The sequence below is a fragment of the Onychomys torridus genome, chromosome 9, assembly GCF_903995425.1.
Source record: "Onychomys torridus chromosome 9, mOncTor1.1, whole genome shotgun sequence".
Taxonomy (NCBI): domain Eukaryota; kingdom Metazoa; phylum Chordata; class Mammalia; order Rodentia; family Cricetidae; genus Onychomys; species Onychomys torridus.
Genome location: NC_050451.1, coordinates 89588225 through 89609666, shown reverse-complemented (window position 1 = coordinate 89609666; position 21442 = coordinate 89588225). Strand labels below are relative to the sequence as shown.

The window sequence follows — 21442 nt, the reverse complement described above, 5'->3', positions numbered from 1 at the left end:
AGTGACATAATACTGTAATTTTCAAGGTTTTTGACGTGCACAAAGCAAAGCCTGGGGGGCCGACAACAGAGACTTCTGATTCTGAGCAATCCCAGTAATTACAGACTAGTGGATTGAACACCAGGAAATTTCCTTTACCGTATCAGAATGAACAGCATTTAGACACGGAGCTCACAGAGAAAACTCATAGATCACAGACCTTTTACTCCTAAGAGACAACACAAAAGTGATGACATTTTTAATATGACATCCCAGGCACAATCCACGTAAGAGACAATTAAAGAGACTTTATTAGAGTTCAGAATGTTCGTTATCCAAGAGATGCTGCTGAGAGAGTGAAGAGACAAGCTACAGAATGAGAGAAAAATGTTCACGAGGCATGCCTGAGGGACTGCTATCCAATATAAAGAATTCTCAAAACTCCTCAAACTTCAAAACAAAACCCTGATTTTAAAAGGAAACAAAGACTTTAACAGTTACCCCATCAAATAAGATACACAGATGAGAAAATAAGCTACAAGAAAAAAAAAAAAAAAACTCCATATGACAATGTCATCAGGGAAACTGGCACAAAGCATTACCACCACACACCTGTTAACCTCTAAGAAAGGCCACCTCAGTAACTCCGACAACACCAAATGTCGGCAGGGACACGGAGCAACAGGAACGCCAGTTCACCACTGGTGGGAGCAGGAAGCACGGCTATGCTTTGAAAGACAGTGTGCCAGATTCTTAGGGAACTAAATACATTCTTACCGAAGGAGCCAGCAGTAACACTCCTCAGTGTTTACCACATAAGTTGAAAATGTATGGCCACACAGGCACTTGCACATGGATGCTAACAGAAGTCTTATTCATAATTGCAACAACTTAGAAACATCATGATGTCCTTGCACATTAAGTAAACTGGGATAAATAAACTGGCTCACCCATAAAAACGAGGTATCATTTGGTCCAAAAATGAAATGAGCTGTCAAGCCACAGAAAGATATGGAGCCAATTTAAATTAATATTATTAAATAAAATAAGTCAGTCTAAAACAGGTCCATATTGAATTATTATGATCCTATATAATTAGTATATTATATAATACATTATAGAAATATTATTATAGTATTAATATTATAGACATATAATATTATATAACATTCAAGAGAAGATAATACTATAAAAAAATTGTATAGTTGTCAGATATGGGAGAGAAGGCTGATGAGGCAGAGCACAGGATTTTTAAGGCAGTGAAAGTACCTAGATGATGCTATAATACTGTTCTCTTACATATGTGATTATGTGCTCCCCAATTCTTGCCACCATAAAAATGGCAGTATACACATTTGTTTAGCCTCCTTTTACCTTTTTCTATTTCTGAAAATGAAAGCATTGGTGTTGAACACTAATATATGTCAGGAAAGGAATTTAGCGACATCCATCAATCAGTTCACATCCTCACCTCGCCCCTGTACCTCCTCTTAGTTCCTTCACACTTTCAATGCTGGACACTTCCTGTCTCTGCATGTTGCTATCTGTTCTGTAATCTTGCACAGTGTCTCAGGCTTCCAGGAGATTAAAAATATTCATCAGACTGGGGATGTGGCTCACTGATAACGTGCTTGCCCAGCATGCATGACGCCCTGGGTTCCTTCCTAAGCACTGGATTATCTAGGCATGGCAGTGCATGCCTACAAGCCTAGCACCCCAGAGGCGAAGGCAAGAGAATCAGAAATTAAAAGTCATTCTCAGCTACATAGCAAGTTCAAGACTGGCCTGATTTGAGAAGGAAAAATAAGAACAAATTTTTAGCAATGTTTCGGGTATTTGTTCTTAATATTTTCCATGATGAGAAGGCTTTAAAATGTTTCTCTTCCTCTACCTGTAGTCAGGCTCCCAAAAGAAGGATTGCTGGGAAATAGTATCTAAGTCATAAATATATTTATTATGATCATAACATAGCCCATAGCTACTTGATAGGTGTTGCAAAATTGTGTTTCTGAGACTTATATCAGTTTATTATATTCAAGTGTTCATTTTCAGGTTATAGTGCTTGATGCCATAATACAGAATCTTCTGGCCCTTAGGGGAGCTTGGGCGTGTTAACTCAAGTTCAAGCGCGTGCTTCACCCCTGACCGCTGCCTCCAAGATCCATCATTTTAAAAAGATTTCCCATTATTTACTACTTTCAACAACAAAGTATCACATGGCAGTCTAATTAATTCTTACTAATGAAGGTAAAGGCTTTATTGTTTATCAATACCATTTTCTTGTTTGTCAAAAATTTGGTCAGACTCTTGGCTCATCTGTTTACTGAAAATTTTAAACTGCGTGGTTTATCCTAGAGTAATAGCCACAGATAATCTTTGACATACTTTTTGTACTTTTCTTTCTTCTCAAAGCTTAAAATTTTAAAGTACCTTTTAAAGTAGCTTTTTTTTTTTTAATCAGTTTACTACAGGGTGTGTCCTAACAAATAAATAAGCTTTTTTAAGTGATTCATAGCCAGCTGTTTACCCAAATACCACAAACTGACTTCCCCATTTTCTCCCAGCTTTTTAAACATAAATTCTTATAAAATGTTTTTTATCTTATTCATTTACTATGCGTATTTTTTTAATTTTTTATTTTATTTTTTTATTTTTGGGGGGAGGTCTTAACTTTTAATCCTTTAAGATAGCAGTGTTTATATTGCCTTTACAAGAGTATGTAATTTTATTTAGTGAGCCAGACAGTGGTGGCGCACGCCTTTAATCCCAGCACTCAGGAGGCAAAGGCAGGTGGCAGGCGGATCTTAGTGAGTTCAAGGCCAGCCTGGTCTACCAAGCAAGATCCAGGAAAGGCACAAAGCTACACAGAGAAACCCTGTCTTGAAAAACAAACAAACAAACAAACAAACATTTATTTAGTGAATATTCTTTTTTTAATTTAATTTTACATATCAACCATGGATTCCCCTGTCCTCCCTCGTCCCACTCACCCCCCCCCCCCCCCCAGCCAACCCCCTATTCCCACCTCCTCCAGGGCAAGGACTCCCCTGGGGATTTTTAAAAGCAAGCCACACTTTTTGTCAGTTTTGTCACGTGTTCTAATATTAGGACAGGCAATTTCAATAAACTTCATTAATAGAATTTTTCCTATGCTTGCCTATTGATATTATTCCATGTGAGTGTTGAAAAACTACAAGTATTGGAAAAGTCTGGTTAAATTTTGTAAGTGTTATAATTTGAATGGGAAATTATTTCCCTACAGGTTTATACTTTGGGCTTGCTAGCCTGCTAATAGGGCTACATAGGGCAGTAATTGCAATCCTGAGGGCTTTGATCTGGCCAGTGGATTAATCCCTCAGTGGAGTCATAATCTGATGGCATTATCAGCAAGTGATGAAGAGTAGGAAGCATGGCCTAAGTGCAGGAAAAGATGCCCTATGTGTCCCCTGCTCCTTCTACCCTATAGCACTCGGCCACCACCATGAACTGAGCAGCTCTTCCCTCTTACTGCTATGACACTATAGTCACCGGCCAACAATCTCCTAACTGTGGATGGAAATCCTGAAGCACTGAGCCAAAATAGGTGATTGTTTCTTTTCTGTTGCTTTTCTCAGGGACTTGTCCCTACAATGAAAAGCCTAAACTATAAATGAATTGAACTCTATCAGCCTCTACAGAAAGTTGCTCATCACAGCATTATTTTAAGCTTTAGACCTCACAATTTCAGCCATGAGATCTCACCTAGTCTACATACACACACTAGAATTCCTACACTTTTACAATTTAAGCCAACATGGTTTTCTATTCATTTGAGGTTGCCCATTATATTAAAACCTACTTCCTCAACTTCTTGCTGACCAACTTCAATATAAAGTGTGTAGACACAGACATTTAACACATACATTATTCCCTTGTTCCTTTAATGTACAAACATTTGTCATCTATGTATCAGAAGCCCTATGACTAAAGTCTATTCTTAGTGATTTCTATTTAGAATAAGAAAACACGACCAGTCTTGTACTCAAAATAGTGACGCAAACAGTACTATGACTTCTACCCTCAAATTGAGGCCAAAATATTAAAAGAGAAAAATGCAAAAGTTTGGAATGAGTCTATAGAGAATGGTTGCTATAGAAAATGTAAGCTGTAACATGTGCCAAGTAGATCTTCAGTCTGACATGCTTTTTTAAATGCCATTTCACTTTACACAGATATCAGATTGATAAAATGGACGGGGATGTTTAGAAAGAGGACATACAGGTGCCAAGCAGAAAACACACCCAAAAGAAAAAGCAGTTGAAAACTTTTTAATTATCATTATGGACTTTAATCCTGGCACTGATATATACGTATTGCTGGCTGGGCTGTGTGGTAATACTATAAAGCTGATGTTGTTCACTATTTGAATTTATAAAAGCTATAAACAACGGCTCCATGTCAGTAGGTAGTGTTGGCTTGTGGAGTCATTTGTGAGCTATTTTTCCTCCTTCAGAAATTCAAGACCAGGAATAACTGCAAGAAAACTACCTTTTCCTTCCACCAAAGCCTGTGGCCCTTCTGTGGCACACTGCACAGATGTCTCAGGGGATTCCCCAGTCACTGGCCTTTATGTACAAGTCCTCAACTCTAACAAAATAATGGTCTTCTCAAAACATCAATGACAAGTGGTATAGTCCTCTATGTTGACCACTATATTAAAAATTACTTGACTCTCTCACTGAGAAAATATAGTATTTATATAACTATCTGTTTTCTTATTCTATTGAATGAATATCTCAAGAATGAACATTTTAAGCAATATGAAAATCACAGAGGAAATATAAACACAAATAGGCGCTCTCAGAGCACCAGGTGAACATCTTGCTCCAGGTCTTTGCAAGCAGCAAACAGGGGTGAGGGAATGACCTGGTAACACCATGAGAAGCTTCTTGGTGAAGCGAAATGTGTTCACCAAGGCATAAATTCAGTTTCTGTGCATGGTCAATGGGGACAGAGCAGAAACTTGGGACCATTCCAAAGAGAGAAAATATAGACTGACTAACCAGGGACACATCCAGTGAGACTATCTTTGAGCAAACCTTCACAGAGGAAGATAGAATGTTTTCATCGGAAGACTTCCAAGGCTGCAACCACAAGAAGAGTAACTGGGAGATTGCTAACTGATATCAGTAGCCAAATGATGTGTTCAGAGCACAGCAAGGCTATGGGTATTCACGCAGTGAGAACTATTTTACATTTTTAATATATATTTATAACAGTCCGTATGAATACTAACCAACACTAAAGAAATGAGACAGATCATGGATATGATTGATAAAACTCAAAGAGCTTAAATCACCTAAGAACTGGTCAATATATTCATTAATTTAGAAAGAAAAACACTTTTTAAAGGAAGGGGTAGTTCCATCTCACTACTAATAAAGCCAAGAAGAGAATGTGTATCTAAAATAAAAGCATACAAACAGACAAGGAGGTGATTCAGCTGATAAATGCTTACCTACATGCAAGCATGAGGACCCAAGAGCAGATCCTTAGCACCCACATAAAAGCCGGGCATGGGAGCCTCATAATCCCAGCATTTGGGAGGCAGAAGTAAGGGATCCACAGATCTCATTGTGCAACGAGCCACCAAGTTAATCAACTCAGTGACACATCCCATTTCAACCAAATAAGGTGGAGAGTGATCATGGAGGGCACCCAATGTTGATAGCTTCTACATGTACACACACACACACACACACACACACACACACACACACACAAATCACACATAAACACACACACACACATGCATGCATACACGCACAGAGAAATATATACAAACACATACACACACAAATGTATACAAGACACACATACATAAGCACACACAAATGTATACAACACACAAATGTACACAACACACATACAAATGCACACAACACATAAATGCACATAACACACACAAATGTACATAACACACACATACAAACCAGTAGTAATCTTCAGCTTTCAGCTCACTAGATACCAAAGTCAAACTTGGTAGAACAACGATTATTACCACGAACACGTTCATTCCAATCATCCATCAACCTGACACAGAAATGCTCAGGGAAATGCTTGTTACTCAGATGTGCACCCTGTCTGAAACTTCAGCGCAGAGGTTGTCTGCAGTTTGGAGTCTGACATGGCAATCTATTGTCAGTTGAGTGACAGCTGTAAGACGATCCTCCAACTCCTGACTTGGATAGTTCAGAATGCCAGTTTAAAAAAAAGAAATGTGGTACTGCAGGATAAAAGCTGCTGAAATTTCTAGATAAGACAGTAAGAATCTCACAACGGTAAAAATTAATGAGGATGCTACAAATGGAAATTTTATATATAGATTTGTATAGATATGTGCTTTATTAACAGCATAACCTATCACATGTATGCGTGTAGTTAAGTGCTTGTTGTCACAGAGTAGAAGTCACATTTATTTTAATTTGTATTAGTTTGGAGCAATTCAGAAGTTATTTCTATTCTAATTTGTCCTAGTTTGGGTCAAGACAGTATTTTTTATCAACTCTGGATATTCTTACTTGTAATCATATGCTCATCACTTAACCTGGGTATAGTTTTTAGGAACAATTTCAAATTGCTCAGAGCCAGAGCTGTGCATAATGTACAGTTAAATCCAGACGGGGTGTCACAATAAACAGAGATCTGCATCCAGTCAAAGTTCAGAGACTAAGAGACTGTGGAGTCTCGGCCCTAGATGGAACATCTATGTCATACTTCCTCCTCCCAGGGCTCTGGGGGCATCAAAGGGCCAGAAAGGTTGGACAAAGCTCAAGTGGAAATCCAACAGAGCAGCTTCTCACATGGACTCACAACCGCTGTGACAGCATGCACAGGACCTGTACAGGAGGAAGCCAGGCAAAATCCCAGCATGCAGTGGGGGGCTGGGGGTGACCAGGAAGTCCCACCCCTCCTGAGGAACTAGTAGCAATTGGTGCTACTGGGAAAGGGAGAATCAGTTTTCTTCAGAGATGCAGCACGTGAGAGGTTACCCATGCTCCACTGATCCTATACACATCACATGCTGGTGGCACTAAGTGAACAAACTGTATTCAATCAAAAATAAACATGAAATTGGGAGGGTAAGAGAAAAGGACTTAGAGATGAGGAAATGGGGGGTAGACTTTCTCAAAACATAAACACATCTATGGAACTCAAACACAAAAAAGGAAGAGGTGCCACCATCAGACATGTTTAGTCATATACTCTGAGCACTAGCTAATAGTTAGAAATATGTAACCCACAAAGTGACCTCTTTAAATAGATCATCTACTTAGGCTACATACTCTCATAAACTAAACAAAACTTTACATTTCATAGACACATTTTTGTAACATGTCATCTAATTCCTCAAGATTATGGAGCTTAGCATCGGATAGCTACTTTTCTTCAAACTCTTATGTAGCCAGACTCAGAGCTAAGGTAGTTTTCAGCTCAGATGCTTCTCAAATAAAGGCATTTTCTCTCCTCTGTCTTCTGAATACATGAGTAAACGCTTAAATCAAACAGTTTTCAAATTGAGATAATTTCTCCTCTACCACCCCTGAACAGACCATGCAGCCCAATTTTATGAGTTTAAATACTACTCAACAAGGACTGTGAGCACACAGCTGAGGAGTTGAAATATCCTTTTGACTTCATCCATGACCCTGGGGGTGCTTTTCCTGGTATACATTAGATAAAACTACATAAAGTTGACATTTCTGTAAATCACAACTGGTTTAATGACAGTAACTTCATATGGAGCGAATTAATGAATTAATGATACTCTCAAACAAAAGAGTTTGGATAGCTGCTAATAAGGCTGGTTTCCATGGCCATTTTTCTAACAACTTGTAGCTATACCAAGTGCCATATTTTATGCCAACCTAACCTGGTGTTGAGCACAGCAGCTCCATGAATCAGGCAAATTAAATGCCCTGATCTCTGCTTTGCAGATGAGCAAAATAAGCATTAAACCACTTGTAAATGTAAATAAAAATATATATAAAAAAAAATCACTGGTGTGACTATCCAAAAGTAATGGGCAAAGGAATCCAACCCTTTCACTTGGAATCCTTATTGCAAATAGCATCCTTCAAAGAGAGAGTCAAAAGAATCTAAGGGCAACTTGTAGACCAGCATGATGGTACACACTGGGCTACTGTCACCAAAAAGAAAGAAAACACGAAGGTTCTAGTAGTCTACTCCCAGAGTTCACATGTGGGCAGATTCCATAAATATCTACGTGATAAGAGTCTAGATTGGAATTATCGAGTGCTTTCAAAAAAATGTGGGTGGGTACTCAAGTACATTCTTATAATTTATTTGCCTACTTCTGCAACCCATACTTTCCTCCAGAATTTTGCCCTTCCCTCACAGGCCTTCTCTTACCCACAAAGGTCCCATATCTGGTTAACTGTACTGTGCAGCCACTGGAGAGTCAAACACTTCACAAAGCCACCCATGTAGACCCTACCCCATCAATCAGGGCACCAGCCTGGTAACTTCTGGTTACCACAGCCTGGAATGTAGCTAAATAAACAGTCAATGACTCAAATCAACTTAGGTAATGTAATCATTCCACTTAAACCTAAAGAAAAACTTGCCACACTGATCATCATGTTTTACTAATGAAAAGGATCTTTTATATTAATTTTAAAATCAGCCAATTATATACAGTGTGGGTTATAGTCAGATATAATCACCTTCCTCCTCAACTATCTGCCCATAAAGCAATAACAGACTCTTGCTTATTTACTAATTAAAAATAATATATATTTTACCAACACTATCTTTAGATACCAAGGCTGATAACCTCTTCTCTAATGTCTCATACTGTGGAGGTGTCAGCTTGCAGGGATCAAATCTCACTTTGGACCAAGGACACAAACCTGTGGAGAGCATGCCTTAAATACTTACTCACACAACAGAACACCATTTTCTAGAGAGGCTCGAAAATCCTTTGTTTCAAAATTCTTCTCAGTTACAGCCTGAAAGACAGATTTGGGTATTAAGTAAATAGGGACACGGAACAAGGTAAATTCACAATTGTATTGACTAGTAAGCATTTAATGTCTTATCTGAATGATTTGCATGTATCACCAAAAGTCGTTCCTTATAGGAAATTGTGTACTATATTCTGTGTCACAACCATGATAGTGTAAATAAAACACAGAAACAACTAAGTAAGCATTTCCTGTAGTGTAATCGTTGTATTGGATAACAAAAGTTACAGAGGCCATGAATTTGAAAGGGAAGGGAGAGTCATGTAATTGTACTATAATCTCAAAGGAAAACAAAAAACAAAAAAAAATTGTTTTTAAAAACTAAATTTCCAATAAGTTTCCAAAGAGAAACTATGGATGATTCAGTAAGAGTAAGTATATACAATTTAAGATATAAACTTGAAATAGCATTTACATCTGTACATCATTTATTTCAATTCCATCCTTAAATTCCTCATTTCATTATGTAGCTAAATAGCAGAGGGATAATTCTCAAATTTATTCATGAACACACCCAATTCGTTTTTGTAAGCACTAGATAGTTTCATTGTGTATGTGTGTGAGAGTGTGCATATTGTGTGATGTGAGCATGGTGCATGGACACGATTGGGGGGTGTGGGGGTGCGCCTGTATATACACCTGCAGGCCAGGTGTTTCCTACTTTACCATGCTCTGCCTTCTTCCTTTGAGACAAGATCTCTCACTGGGAGTGGAGCTGGGCTCATAGCCAGCAAGCCCCATGATCCTCTTGTTGCCTCTTGTCTCTGCCCTCCATGGTGCTAAGGTCACACTCCCACACGCAGCCACATCTAGCTTTTTACTTGGGTGCTAAGATCTGACCTCCCATCTTCATGCTGAGAAGCAAGCACTGTTACCTGCTGAGCCATTTCCTCAGTCCTCAGAGCTGTCTACTGAAGCACCCTAAGGAGATTTCTAAACCCTTCACAGAAAGACAAGATGAGGCAAAATGGCAAATGCTTGGAATGGACAATTCCCAGCTGTCAGGCTGTCCATTGTTACCCCCTGCAATGGTCTTAGGGAAGCACCTAGGAAAAAATAACTAGATTCAGTCTCTAGAGGAAGGACATGTTTTGAATGGGTAGGGAGCTCCAGAGGGGAGATGTGAAAGGCAGAAAAGGGGGAGATAATAATGGAGGAAAGCAATTTCAAAAGTAGCTCCTGTGCTCATGTTCTCAGCCCCAGGCTTGTGACAGCAGCTACCGCCTCCCCAGATTTAGCACCTGGCAGCAGGAAACCTTGTTCTGCCTGCCACTCTGGAGAAAAATACATTGCTGGAATCAGGAATTTGAAAGCCGTAACCTTGCATCCCAGGTCGGCTAAAGGGATCAGGCACATGAGGCAATAATATTCACCACATTCCACCTAACCCACTGCCACTGCTGCTGTCTTTGCAATTCTCCTAGAACTCTTCATTCTAGGATGTTCCATAATGCCCAAGACTGTTACAGCCAGACAGTAGGCCTGGTAAGGTGATAAATTCACAGACACTTTCCTACTCAAAGTATGTGTCTATATTCCATAACACACATACACACACACACACACACACACACACACACACACACACACACACGGTGGGTAGAAGGGAGAAAGATTGACTTAGTTTCTCAGAAGTTGGTTTTATAAGAGTCTGGCCAGGCTGTGATACCCTCAAACCTGGGAAGAAATAGAGGGTCCTTCTCCATTTACAGCAATTACCTGTGTAAACCACACAACTGCATAAGGTGAACATGAGCCTACTGCCTCTGTTCCTGCTGGAAACACAGAGCTGAAAATTAATAATAAAGAAGCAAGTAGCTCTTCTGTCTTGGAGCTCAGTCACAGAAGTAAAGACAGCATTTAAAAGCATAGTTTAAAAAAAAAAAAAAAAAAAACAAAACCGGTCTAGACAGAATGATGTACTCCTTGGAGAATTACCTTGAGTGGCCCACCCAAGGATTCACTCAAATAACCTATGCAACCAACTCCAGAATTTCTCCATGAACATATCAGAAACAAACTCAGAGTGAGGGTGGACCCAAGTATGGAAAACACAGAGACAGCTAATTCTTCAGGAATCTCCTATCCATAGTCAAAGAGTGAGACCCAGAAATGCCCAGCACAGAGTCACTATCTCTAATCCAAGCAAAGCCCTCAGGAGCACTCGTAAAGGATAGCCATGACATTCTCAGGCCACCTAGATGAAAAACGGTGATCTAGAAGAAAGGCTGTGATCTGCAGACACAAGGAGAGCAATGGAAAATGACAGTCACCACAGCGCATGGCCAGTCCAGACAGCAGAGTATAGTGAGTGACAGGAGGGAAGAGGCTGGAGTCACACAAAGCTAAACTCAACGCCACTTTCACCACCTAAGAGCTATGAGATCTTAAACACATTAAATCACTTCACCAAGTCTAGCAATCTAAAGCAGGGAAAAGAATCACATGATCATTCATATGGAAAGGCTACCAAAGAGTGTCCACCTAATCCATGACATGAGTCAATCCTGAAGTTATCACTTGTACATATTTCAAAAGTTTAACACATAGCAAGGCTGAATTATGCCCAGAATCCTATTTAATAAAGTCAAGATGCTGAAACAGAGCTTTTCAGAAACCCCAGCTACCCAGAAGACTTCATTTTAAAAGATTACAGGAAGGGGGCTGGAGAATTAGCTCAGTGTTTAAGAGCTGCTCCTCTAAAGGGAGGACCCAGATTCCATTCCTGCCACCCACATGGTGGCTCACAACCATCTGTAACTCCAGTCCCAGGGGGTCTAATGCCTTCTTCTGGCCTCCTCAGGCACTGCACACACATGATGTATGTACACGAACACTTAATGTTTTAATGAAAATAAAAATTACAGAAAGATAAAATCCTAATATGATTCAAGACATTTTTCCTATGTCAAAATACTAACATACTCAGTCTTCCGTAAATTTAAATAATGGTAAGACCAGACTTTATACTGTACTTAGAAAAAATAGATTGAGTATACAAACTTGACTAAGATATTTTTATTTATTTGTATGCAAATGTTCATGTTTATGTGCATGCATATGTATTGTGGGTGTCCACTCAGGCCAGAAGAGGATGTCAGATTCCTCTACAGTTAGAATCTCAGGTAGTTATGAGCTGACTGCTGTGGGTGTGTGGGTGTCCACTCAGGCCAGAAGAGGATGTCAGATTCCTCTACAGTTAGAATCTCAGGCAGTTATGAGCTGACTGCTGTGGGTGCTGGGAATAGTATCAAGTGCTCTCAACTCTTGAGCCATCTCCACAGCCCCTAGACAAGAGTCTTAATAACCATCTGTGTGTTGAGGACATGAAAATCTGTCAGGCTCGGTAACTATAGTAACTAAAGAAGGCCAACATCTCAAAACCAATTTGTGTTGTGTATCAGAAATCTTAAGTCTGGGGTAAGACATGTCTCAGTGAGTAAAGGTGGCTGTAGCCAAGCATGATGGCTTTAGTGTGATGCCCAGGACCCACATGGTAGAAAGAGGGAGCCTACTCCTGCAAGGTGTCTTCTATCCTTTACATGCAGGCTGTGGTATAGCATGTATGCAACACACACACACACACACACACACACACACACACACACACACACACAAGTCTTAAGTATGTATAGGCTAGGCCAGAATGACCAGGTCTAGGAATTTGCACTAAGACAAGACAACTACACAAGGACACAAAATTAGCTGCACAGCATCACAGAATAGTTAACGGTTGCAAACATCTTAAATTTCTCAGCAATAGGAAACTGCTTAGAATATGATACACCTAGAAAAGTAGACAAAATTTCAACTCATATCATGAAAGTAGATTTATCTGTTGTAAACAATCCTTAAAATATTAACTAAAAAGTGACTTCCAAAGCATATAATTTTGGTCCCAATTTCTATAATTCTATAAGAAAATGTCATACAAATACAGACATAAGCAGACTAATAACAATTATTTATAAGTGGTGGAATAAGAGCTATTTTAGGTTATATTCTTTATTTTTAACAATCACAGGTGTTTGTGCAATGTATAGATTGATTTTGAAAGAGCAATAGTCAAAAGAACTCAGATTGCATCCGGCATAGGCAAAGTCCTGTATTTCCTACATACAACAGAGAGAGAGAGAGAGAGAGAGAGAGAGAGAGAGAGAGAGAGAGAGAACGAACAAGAACACACCAGGTTTTTTGTTTTGTTTTGTTTTTCAAGACAGGGTTTCTCTGTGTAGTCCTGGCTGTTCTGGAACTCACTCTGTAGACCAGGCTGGCCTTGAACACACAGAGATCTGCCTGCCTCTGCCTCCCGAGTGCTGGGATTAAAGGCGTGCGCCACCACCACCTGGCAGGCACCAGTTTTTACAGTAGATAATTTCTCATTATCTATTCCACTCACACAGCAGTAAGTTCAGTCCTTATTATTATTCTCATTTTACCAGTAAGAAATATAAAGGTCAGAAGCTTAACTTTCCAGAAAACCATCCCACACAACAGACTCTAAAACCCGCCAGCATCTCATGGCACCCAGTAAGAGAGTGGTAACTGCATCAGATGATAGGGGGTAGGAAAAATATAAGTAAATGAGTAATTCACTATGTTCAAACTACTTAGATTTGAGACATCTAAATGAATGTACTTCACTATTACACCTTCAAAATTAATTCTCAAGTTTGAGCGTTTAAACGGCAACTCAGATTTTTAAAAGTTCATTGTTTTTAATGGTCTGACTTAAAAGAAGTGCACTGTCTTAACACAAACTGAGTGTGTGCGCGCGCACATATGTGTTCGTGTATGTAGGAGAGAGAATGAAAATAAAACTCTGATACTCTAAAATTTCATTCAGTGAAAATTCGTTTTGAATACTTTAAGCTTCTCTAGACAGTTTATGAGTATTAGAAAACATGTATACTGTGAAAGGTGGTGGCACACGCCTTTAATCCCAGCACTCAGGGGACAAAGGCAGACAGATCTCTAAGTTCCAGGCCCGCCTGGTCTACAGAGTGAGTTCCAGGACAGCCAGTGGTACACAGGGAAACACTGTCTCAAAACAAACAAACAAAAACAAAACAAAAACACTAGAAGGAAGGAAGGGAGAGAGGGAGGAGGGAAAGACACGTGTACTATATATACTGGCTATCCCATCTCAGTAACTCAAAGAAAACTGATTAATTTTTGAGCAGCAGTTTCTACATCCATATAAAAGTAAAGCCAGCTATAACCCCTGCCTGAAGAATTAAAGGGAAATGATACAAAACTCTAAGATGTTTCAACAAAGGACAGCATAAACTGCAGTACAAATTGCTTTCAGTCCATGAGCCCACCTGAGCTGCATTCCTGTAGGTCACTCCCCAGCATCTCCAGTTGCCCAGGTAAGGCCAGGTCAGGATTCTGGTGCCTGTGGGCCTGTGTTTAACTCCCGCTCTGCCACTACCCACCAGTAACTGTTACACACTGCTTCTCCTGTGTGCATGCTCACCTGTGAAATGGAGACTAAAGGTACCTGTCTTGTAAAGTTGGGCTCAGAATTGAATGAGATGATACACAAGAGCTCCTCGGAGCTTGCCTGGTTCAGAAGCAGTCACAAACTCTAGCTATTCCAGCAGTTACGATCCAGGCAGAGATCAACTGTTTACCATCATTCTGCAGGAGAGAAAAAGCTGTGTCCTCGAAAATGGGTCTCTAATTTACAAGGTATTGACATAATATTCTTTACTTAAAGAAACTGACTCCAGGTTATAAAAAGCTACTAAATCAGTCCTGTATCTAAAAACATTGTAAAAATTGTAACAATCTGTAAAACATCTCATAACATGTTGAGGGCAGTTTGTTTTTAAAAATTAAATTATACTTTCGAATGAGATCCCATCCTTACATTAGGGAGAACAAATATTTGGGAGAAATCAGTGATCTGAAAGAAGCTCCAGTTTTGAAGGAAAGTATTTGGCAGATTTAGTCCTTTGGGTCTTCAGTGATTGTGAGTGAGCCTTACTCATTAGTAAGCTATTTAAGGCGTGATACATTTTACATAATGAGGCCGTGATTCATAGGATTAAGTAAATAGAGACCACGGGCTTTCCACTTAAGTTATCAAACAAACAGGTGTGATTGCCTTGTAGTCAGCCACACCTTCCCTTCTGCACCGTCCCCCCTCCCTGTCCTCCCTCCCACTCCTCCTGTCCTCCTCCTTCTCCCCTTTCCACATGGTCTAGTTAAATAAAACCATCCTCACTTTCAATAATTTGAGAACACACTCATTTAAGGACAGGGTTTAAACTCAGATCTGTTTCACATCACACCTTGTAGTCCTGGTTAAGTCACAGCTGAGACCCCCTCATCGTCAAAAGGAGAGAAGTATTGGCCCTCTCTCCTTCACAGTGCACAAAAGATACTTGAAAGCCCTTAACCTGCTCTAGAACAAAAGGATGCCCTAGGGCCCAGGCTCCTTCTCACAGGCATGTGTCTCCGTGTGCTGAGTGGTCAGCCTGCTGAAAGGAAGCCATGGAGTGACAGGACCAAGCTGGGGCTCCTGGCTGAGATGCCTGCTGGAAGTGATAATTAAGCTAATGGAGTAGAGGAGGGACAGAGCTGGCGCCAGGACACATTCTGTGGAGCACCATCGCCAAACCTGTCTAGCCGCCTGCCTGCAAACATTAATAGGGAGTTTCTCAAGGGCAGAGCTTGTGGAAAATGCTTAATAGCTAACGACAGGGGCAACAGCTGTCAAGTTCACAAGTTTTCAAAAACACCATTTATTTTGCTATGAAATAAATAAATAGGAATTACCTTTGGAACCCTTTGTCTGGCTGATGTTTTACTCTAATCCTTTCACTGGATAAGATTTCCATAAATATGAGCAACAACTCCCCCCACAAACCCTGTAGCTCAGTTCTAACTCTGACCATATGATCAGCATAACTTAAATCCAAACATTCTAGAAGCTTCTCAAAGACCATTTCATGTTCATCTGGTTATTAGCAAAATACCTACTAAATGCCAATCAGCAAGCTCTCCTCTTAAGATCTTTCACATGGTCTAATGCAGCCACTGAAAGGTGTTTACAATCCTGAAGACTGAATCTGTCACATATTTGTGCAAGTCAAGATTACAGAAATATGGAATTGGGGGGAGGGTCATTTGATGACCAACTCTAGGCTATGAGCTTCAGTTGCTCTTGTAAGAGTTTTGTCCTTAATTACGTCATAATCCTGGGACACGGGCCAGCCTAAAAAGCGAGTGGGCCCTCTCTGTGCCCCTTTCCTCCCTTCCCCCTTCCCTTTTTCCTCCATGTGGTCTCCTCTCTCTCTCTCTCTCTCTCTCTCTCTCTCTCTCTCTCTCTCTCTCTGTGTGTGTGTGTGTGTGTGGGTGTGGGTGGGTGTGGGTGTGGGTGTGGTGTGGGTGTGTGTGTTTCTCTCTGTCTCTCTGTCTCTCCCTCCCTCTCTCTCAATAAAGCTCTAGAAAGGTAACCATGGCTCGTGATTCTTCCGCCAACCAGCATACCCCTTCGGCTGGCCGAGGTGGCCAGCCACCAGCAGTGCCACTTTAACCAACATCTGGAATTTAACCAACAGCTCTAACAGCTGATTCCAAATTGTCACCTCACAATTGACTTAGCAGCTACTAGATCATGGTGCTTAAAATACATAAGCTTAACGCTAGAGAGATGGCTCAGCAGTAAGAGCATTGGCTGCTCTTCCAGAGGACTCCAGCTCAATTCCCAGCACCCACATGGCAATTCACACCCGACAGTAACTCCAGTTCAAGGGATGATACATACAGATGATACATGCAGGTAAAGCATTGAACATAAAATAAAAATAAATTTTTAAAATAATGTATATGCTCATCCTGTCAATCATTTCAAATTCCAAGGAGCATTTGACATTAGAAGGCATATGAACCACACTTCGAAACAATCCACAGCAGCCAGATCTGCCTTCATTTTCCAGTTGGCGGATAACTGGATGTTCACAAAACGATGGGTCCCTCCTCAAGTAGAAGTCACAGGCTTCCCAGCACAAAGGGAGCTGGCAAGCTTTTCTGTCTCTAAAACTGGCAATGAGTTCAAACCACCCCCTCTCTCTTGTTCATTTTGGAATCAACTACTGCGTGAGTCCCATGACTCCACAAAGCAACACATTCTCTAGTAACAATCCACGAATCCTGTCTATCATTTTCTATAATGTGGTGATTTTTGACAGCTCTCTTTAGCTACACACACCCAAAACTCACAAATACAAGGATTATGATTCACAGCACACATTAGACAAAGACATAACTCAAAGAGAACAAGTGTCTACCTCATACCTCTTTTCCTTTTTCAAAGCAAAATTACTGAAAAGGTTATTTTCGGGGCTAATTTTTCCCCAAAAGAGAGGTCTTACTTTATGCTCACAGAGAGCCCCTTCCCTTCCAAAGAAGGATTAGGAGTCAGAAACTTAGATGGGAATCTAAAACTCCTTAAACAATGAAAATAAACCTCCTGATTTGTCCTGGCCTTGGTTCCCTCAGCTAAAACCAAGCCAAATATGATGCCCGTCTAGTCTCTCTGTGTGCTTTGGGACCCATCACCCTTCCTGATTTTATGATTTGAATGTGAAATGTGTCCCATAGGCTCATGTGTTTGTTTGAACATGTGTTCCCTAGATGATGGTGTTGTTTGGGGAGGTCCTAAAAATTGGGAATATTTAGGAAGTGCAGCCTCGCCAGGAAAAGTGGGCTGATGGGTATCAGCTTTTGTGGTTTATAGCTTGCCCTGCTTCTTATCAAGACTCTGCTTCCAGGTCCATGTAGAAACCAATCAGCAGGCTCAAGCTCCTGCTTCCACAGCCTGGAGCAGCTCCCACAGATCTTTCCTGCTATGATAGATAAGACCCTCTCAAGCCATGAGTCAGAATAAATCCTTGTCCTGTAAGTTCTTCCTTGTCAGGTATTGGGCTGTAACAAGCAGAAAAGTAACTAACACAAACCAGTTTATATATAAAGAAATGTGAGTGACTTTTCTTTATCTATAAAGAAAAGCTGAGACTCTCAGGTCAGTGAGTATTGAATATCAAATAAGAATGTCTGTGTAAGCACTTGGTGAGCTCTTAAGTCCAGTGAGGAGCCTACCTCCTATACCTCAGGCATCCCGGTCCATACCACATGCTCTGTGTCACTCAACTTTTCTCACTGGCTAAAATGTAGCTGACGCCTGCATGCTCATTGCTCATGTGAAATCCAATGACTCATCCTAGGAATAAGTATAAGCAAGAAGATAAAACTTCTGGTTCCATGACAAGTGGATCTCCAGGGGCAAGAAAGCAGCCTTGATTCCTCTAGTCAACTTATTGACATGACCATCTACTACACAGGTGTGAACAAAGCCTGGCTCCGCCAGTTGCTCGAGAATAAACACAAAAGTCAATAAAATCACGTTACTCTGGTATCCTGGCTAGTTGTATGTCAACCTGATGCAAGCTAAGGTCATCTGAGAAAGTGGACCTCAACTGAGAAAATACCTCCAAAGGATCAGGCTACAGGTAGACAAGCCTAGGAACCAATTTTTTAATGAGTGATTGATGAGGGAGGGCCCAGTCCACTGTGGGTGAGAACATCCCTGGGCTAGTGGTCCTGTCCTGGGTTCTTTAAGGAAGCAAGCTGAGCAAGCTTGGGAGCAAGCCAGTAAGCAGAATGCCTCCATGGCGCCTGCATCTGCACTGGCCTCCAGATCCTCCCCTGCTTCAGTGCCTCCCCGACTCCCTTCAGTGATGGACTTTCCTTGAGGAGTAAGCAAAATAAACCCACTCCCCCATAACTTCCTTTTGGTCATGGTGTGTCATCACAACAATAGTAACCCTAAGGAATACACTCTGATAATGCACCCCTGTACATGGGAACAAGCCTTTAAACAAGAGCTTATCCCTTATTGGAAAGTGGGTTCAGACTAGAATTTAACTTTCCAGTTAAATTGTCTTCTATATAAACAACTTATTTTGTCTATTTACTGAAAAGTTAAAAAAATAATTATCTGTCTTCATTTCCCCTTTAAGAGTTTAACCTTGTTTTGAAATATGTGGTCAAAATGGCATTTTAAGGCTAGGCATATCTGTGAACTGTGGTTAACTCTCTGAATTGAAGTGTGTTCTTGGTGAACTGATATTGTATATTCAACAAATAACATGGCTTTGATGGGCATAATTCTCCAGTCGCTAGCCTCTAGTAAGCTTTGGCATCATACTACATAACATTCTGGAATACACCAGAACTATTTTTGCCAATACTAATATCATTTGATAGCAAAACCAAAGCCAACTCACAAATCTTCCAAGTTTGTGGTCATCAGAATTGCACAGATCACCAAATTCTAAACAGAATCCAAAGTTTCATGGTGGTCAAAAGTCTGAAATTTTTTCCTAGGCCACTGCCCTCCTTAAGACCTTCGTCTAAGAGTGGGTGGAATAATTACAGCTCCTGGTACAGCCTCTTCAGGCCCATGGGTCTTCACACAGCCAAGTGGAAAGAGGGGGAAGGAGACAGCAAGATGGGAAAAAAACCCACACACTTGAGGTTCTCTTTCAGTCATTATGAAGCCAAATGTCAACTAGGCTCACATTCTGTGGACAAAGAAAAAATAGACAATTATTTCTAAAGCAGGACAAGTTACAGGCAAGAGCTACAACCAACTTTAATCTTATAGTCCGAGGTTATCTCCCTAAGTGACCACAGTGATGGAACCGAAAGAAGAACTGGAACGGGAAAAACTAAGCAAAACTAAGAAAGGAGATTTGCTCCAGTGCTGATGATGGAGGCACAGACTTGCTTGTGTCATGAAATCCAAAGTCACACAAGCCCTGTTAGCCACCAGTTAAGTCAAAGCCCAAATACGCTCTTTTTACAGTTCCAACTTGCTAGCACCTACTACTTCTAAAGAGTAAATTTTGTCTCTAAATACAGATCTACACTCCAATTTAAACTGTTACAAGTAGTGCAGAAAAGATTCAAAGAAAAAGTCTCCACAAAGCCATGACAAGTGTATGAATTGCTTTTTACAGATCAAAGAGTTTTTAAATAGCTGGTATACAAATTGTAAGTGGACATGAACATGTATTATCAAGATATTTTAAGTATAGTATTAGAATGCTTAATATAATCATGGGTTTTCAGGAGTGAAAAGATGATGTTGTTTTGTGCAGAAATGTCTCACACACACATGAGCAAGTCTCAACAATGACTTGATTACCTCCCCGTGAATTACCGTGAGAGTCATCACTGTGGGAAACATTCCTTTTGAGAGGTCACGTGTCTATGTTACAGTGGCAGATGAGAGTCACTGCTTATGTTCATATGAACTTCAAATTGAAAGCTCCATCCTTTGGTGTCTATGACATAGTTCACTATCCAGTGTAAGTGTAGCACTGAGAGAGAGTTTACATGCCTGCTACATAGAAATCCCACTCATACCCCCAATGATTCTTCATGGATTTCTACTCTTAAGTTTTTCTGTAGCACTAGTCAACAATGACTTAGTTCTTTGGGAATCCATTTGTCAACCTTCCATCAATCAACTCAACAACGAATTCCTAGGGAGCAAAGAGGTAGCTATAGTTCTAGTCCTACCTATGTACACCAAGAAAACCATTTCTCCACATGAAATCTTAGACACATATGTGTGTAACATTACATTAACCAAAAGAGGTATGTATAACCCAAAAGTTGATCAACTGATGTATGAGTAAGTTGACAATTAAAACCACATATTGAAATATCATTTAGTGTTTTTTACTGAAGTACTAATTAATGGCTAAATTGCCTAACAATTAAAACCATATAGTGAAACATTATTATTCAGTGATTTTTTTAAACAAAGTTCTGATACATGATACAACATGGGTGAACCTTAGAAACAGGCGGACGGAAAGAAGCCAGGCAAAAAAGGTCACAGCATGTCTCCTTTGCATTAACAATTCTACAGCATTAAGATATCTTCTGTCCATTTATTGGTTTTTTCTCATAATTTACTTCATATGTTTTCCAAGTGAAAACAAATCCAAGTATAACAAATGAGGCCACAGCACATGGGTATGCAAACTCCCATTAGGTATTATGAGGTAGCCACACTTCCAATAACTATAAAGAAATCCATCTTCTCAAGCAACTTATGTGATAAGCAGTTCTCTTTAGTTGCTTTCTGTAGCCTTAACATATCTCACTGTCTCCCCTTAACCTCAAAAGTTTAACTTACTAGTTTAAAATATCCATGACCAAGGACTAATTTCATTTGTATTCACCTGAGTGATTTGTCCAAAAGTTAAAAAATAATTTTTTAAAACACCATTTTGGACCTTAAGGCACATTGTGTACCATAGGCACAAACCCACAGAGACACCACCCACAGAAATTAATGAAGTGGGTTCCCCCCCAAAAAAAAAAATCAATACTAATGATTCTGAGAGTCC

The 21442-nt window shown here is 40.1% G+C and overlaps 1 protein-coding gene across 2 annotated transcripts in view; it reads right to left on the bottom strand.

Moving 5' to 3' along the window:
* Lmo7 (LIM domain 7) overlaps window positions 1-21442 on the bottom strand; it is a 214716-nt gene that overhangs the window by 129047 nt on the left and 64227 nt on the right. For both annotated transcript variants that reach the window (XM_036199233.1, XM_036199235.1), the window contains exon 2: window positions 8920-8990. In XM_036199233.1, the coding sequence (XP_036055126.1) occupies window positions 8920-8990 (71 nt within the window). The remainder of the gene's footprint in view (window positions 1-8919; window positions 8991-21442) is intronic.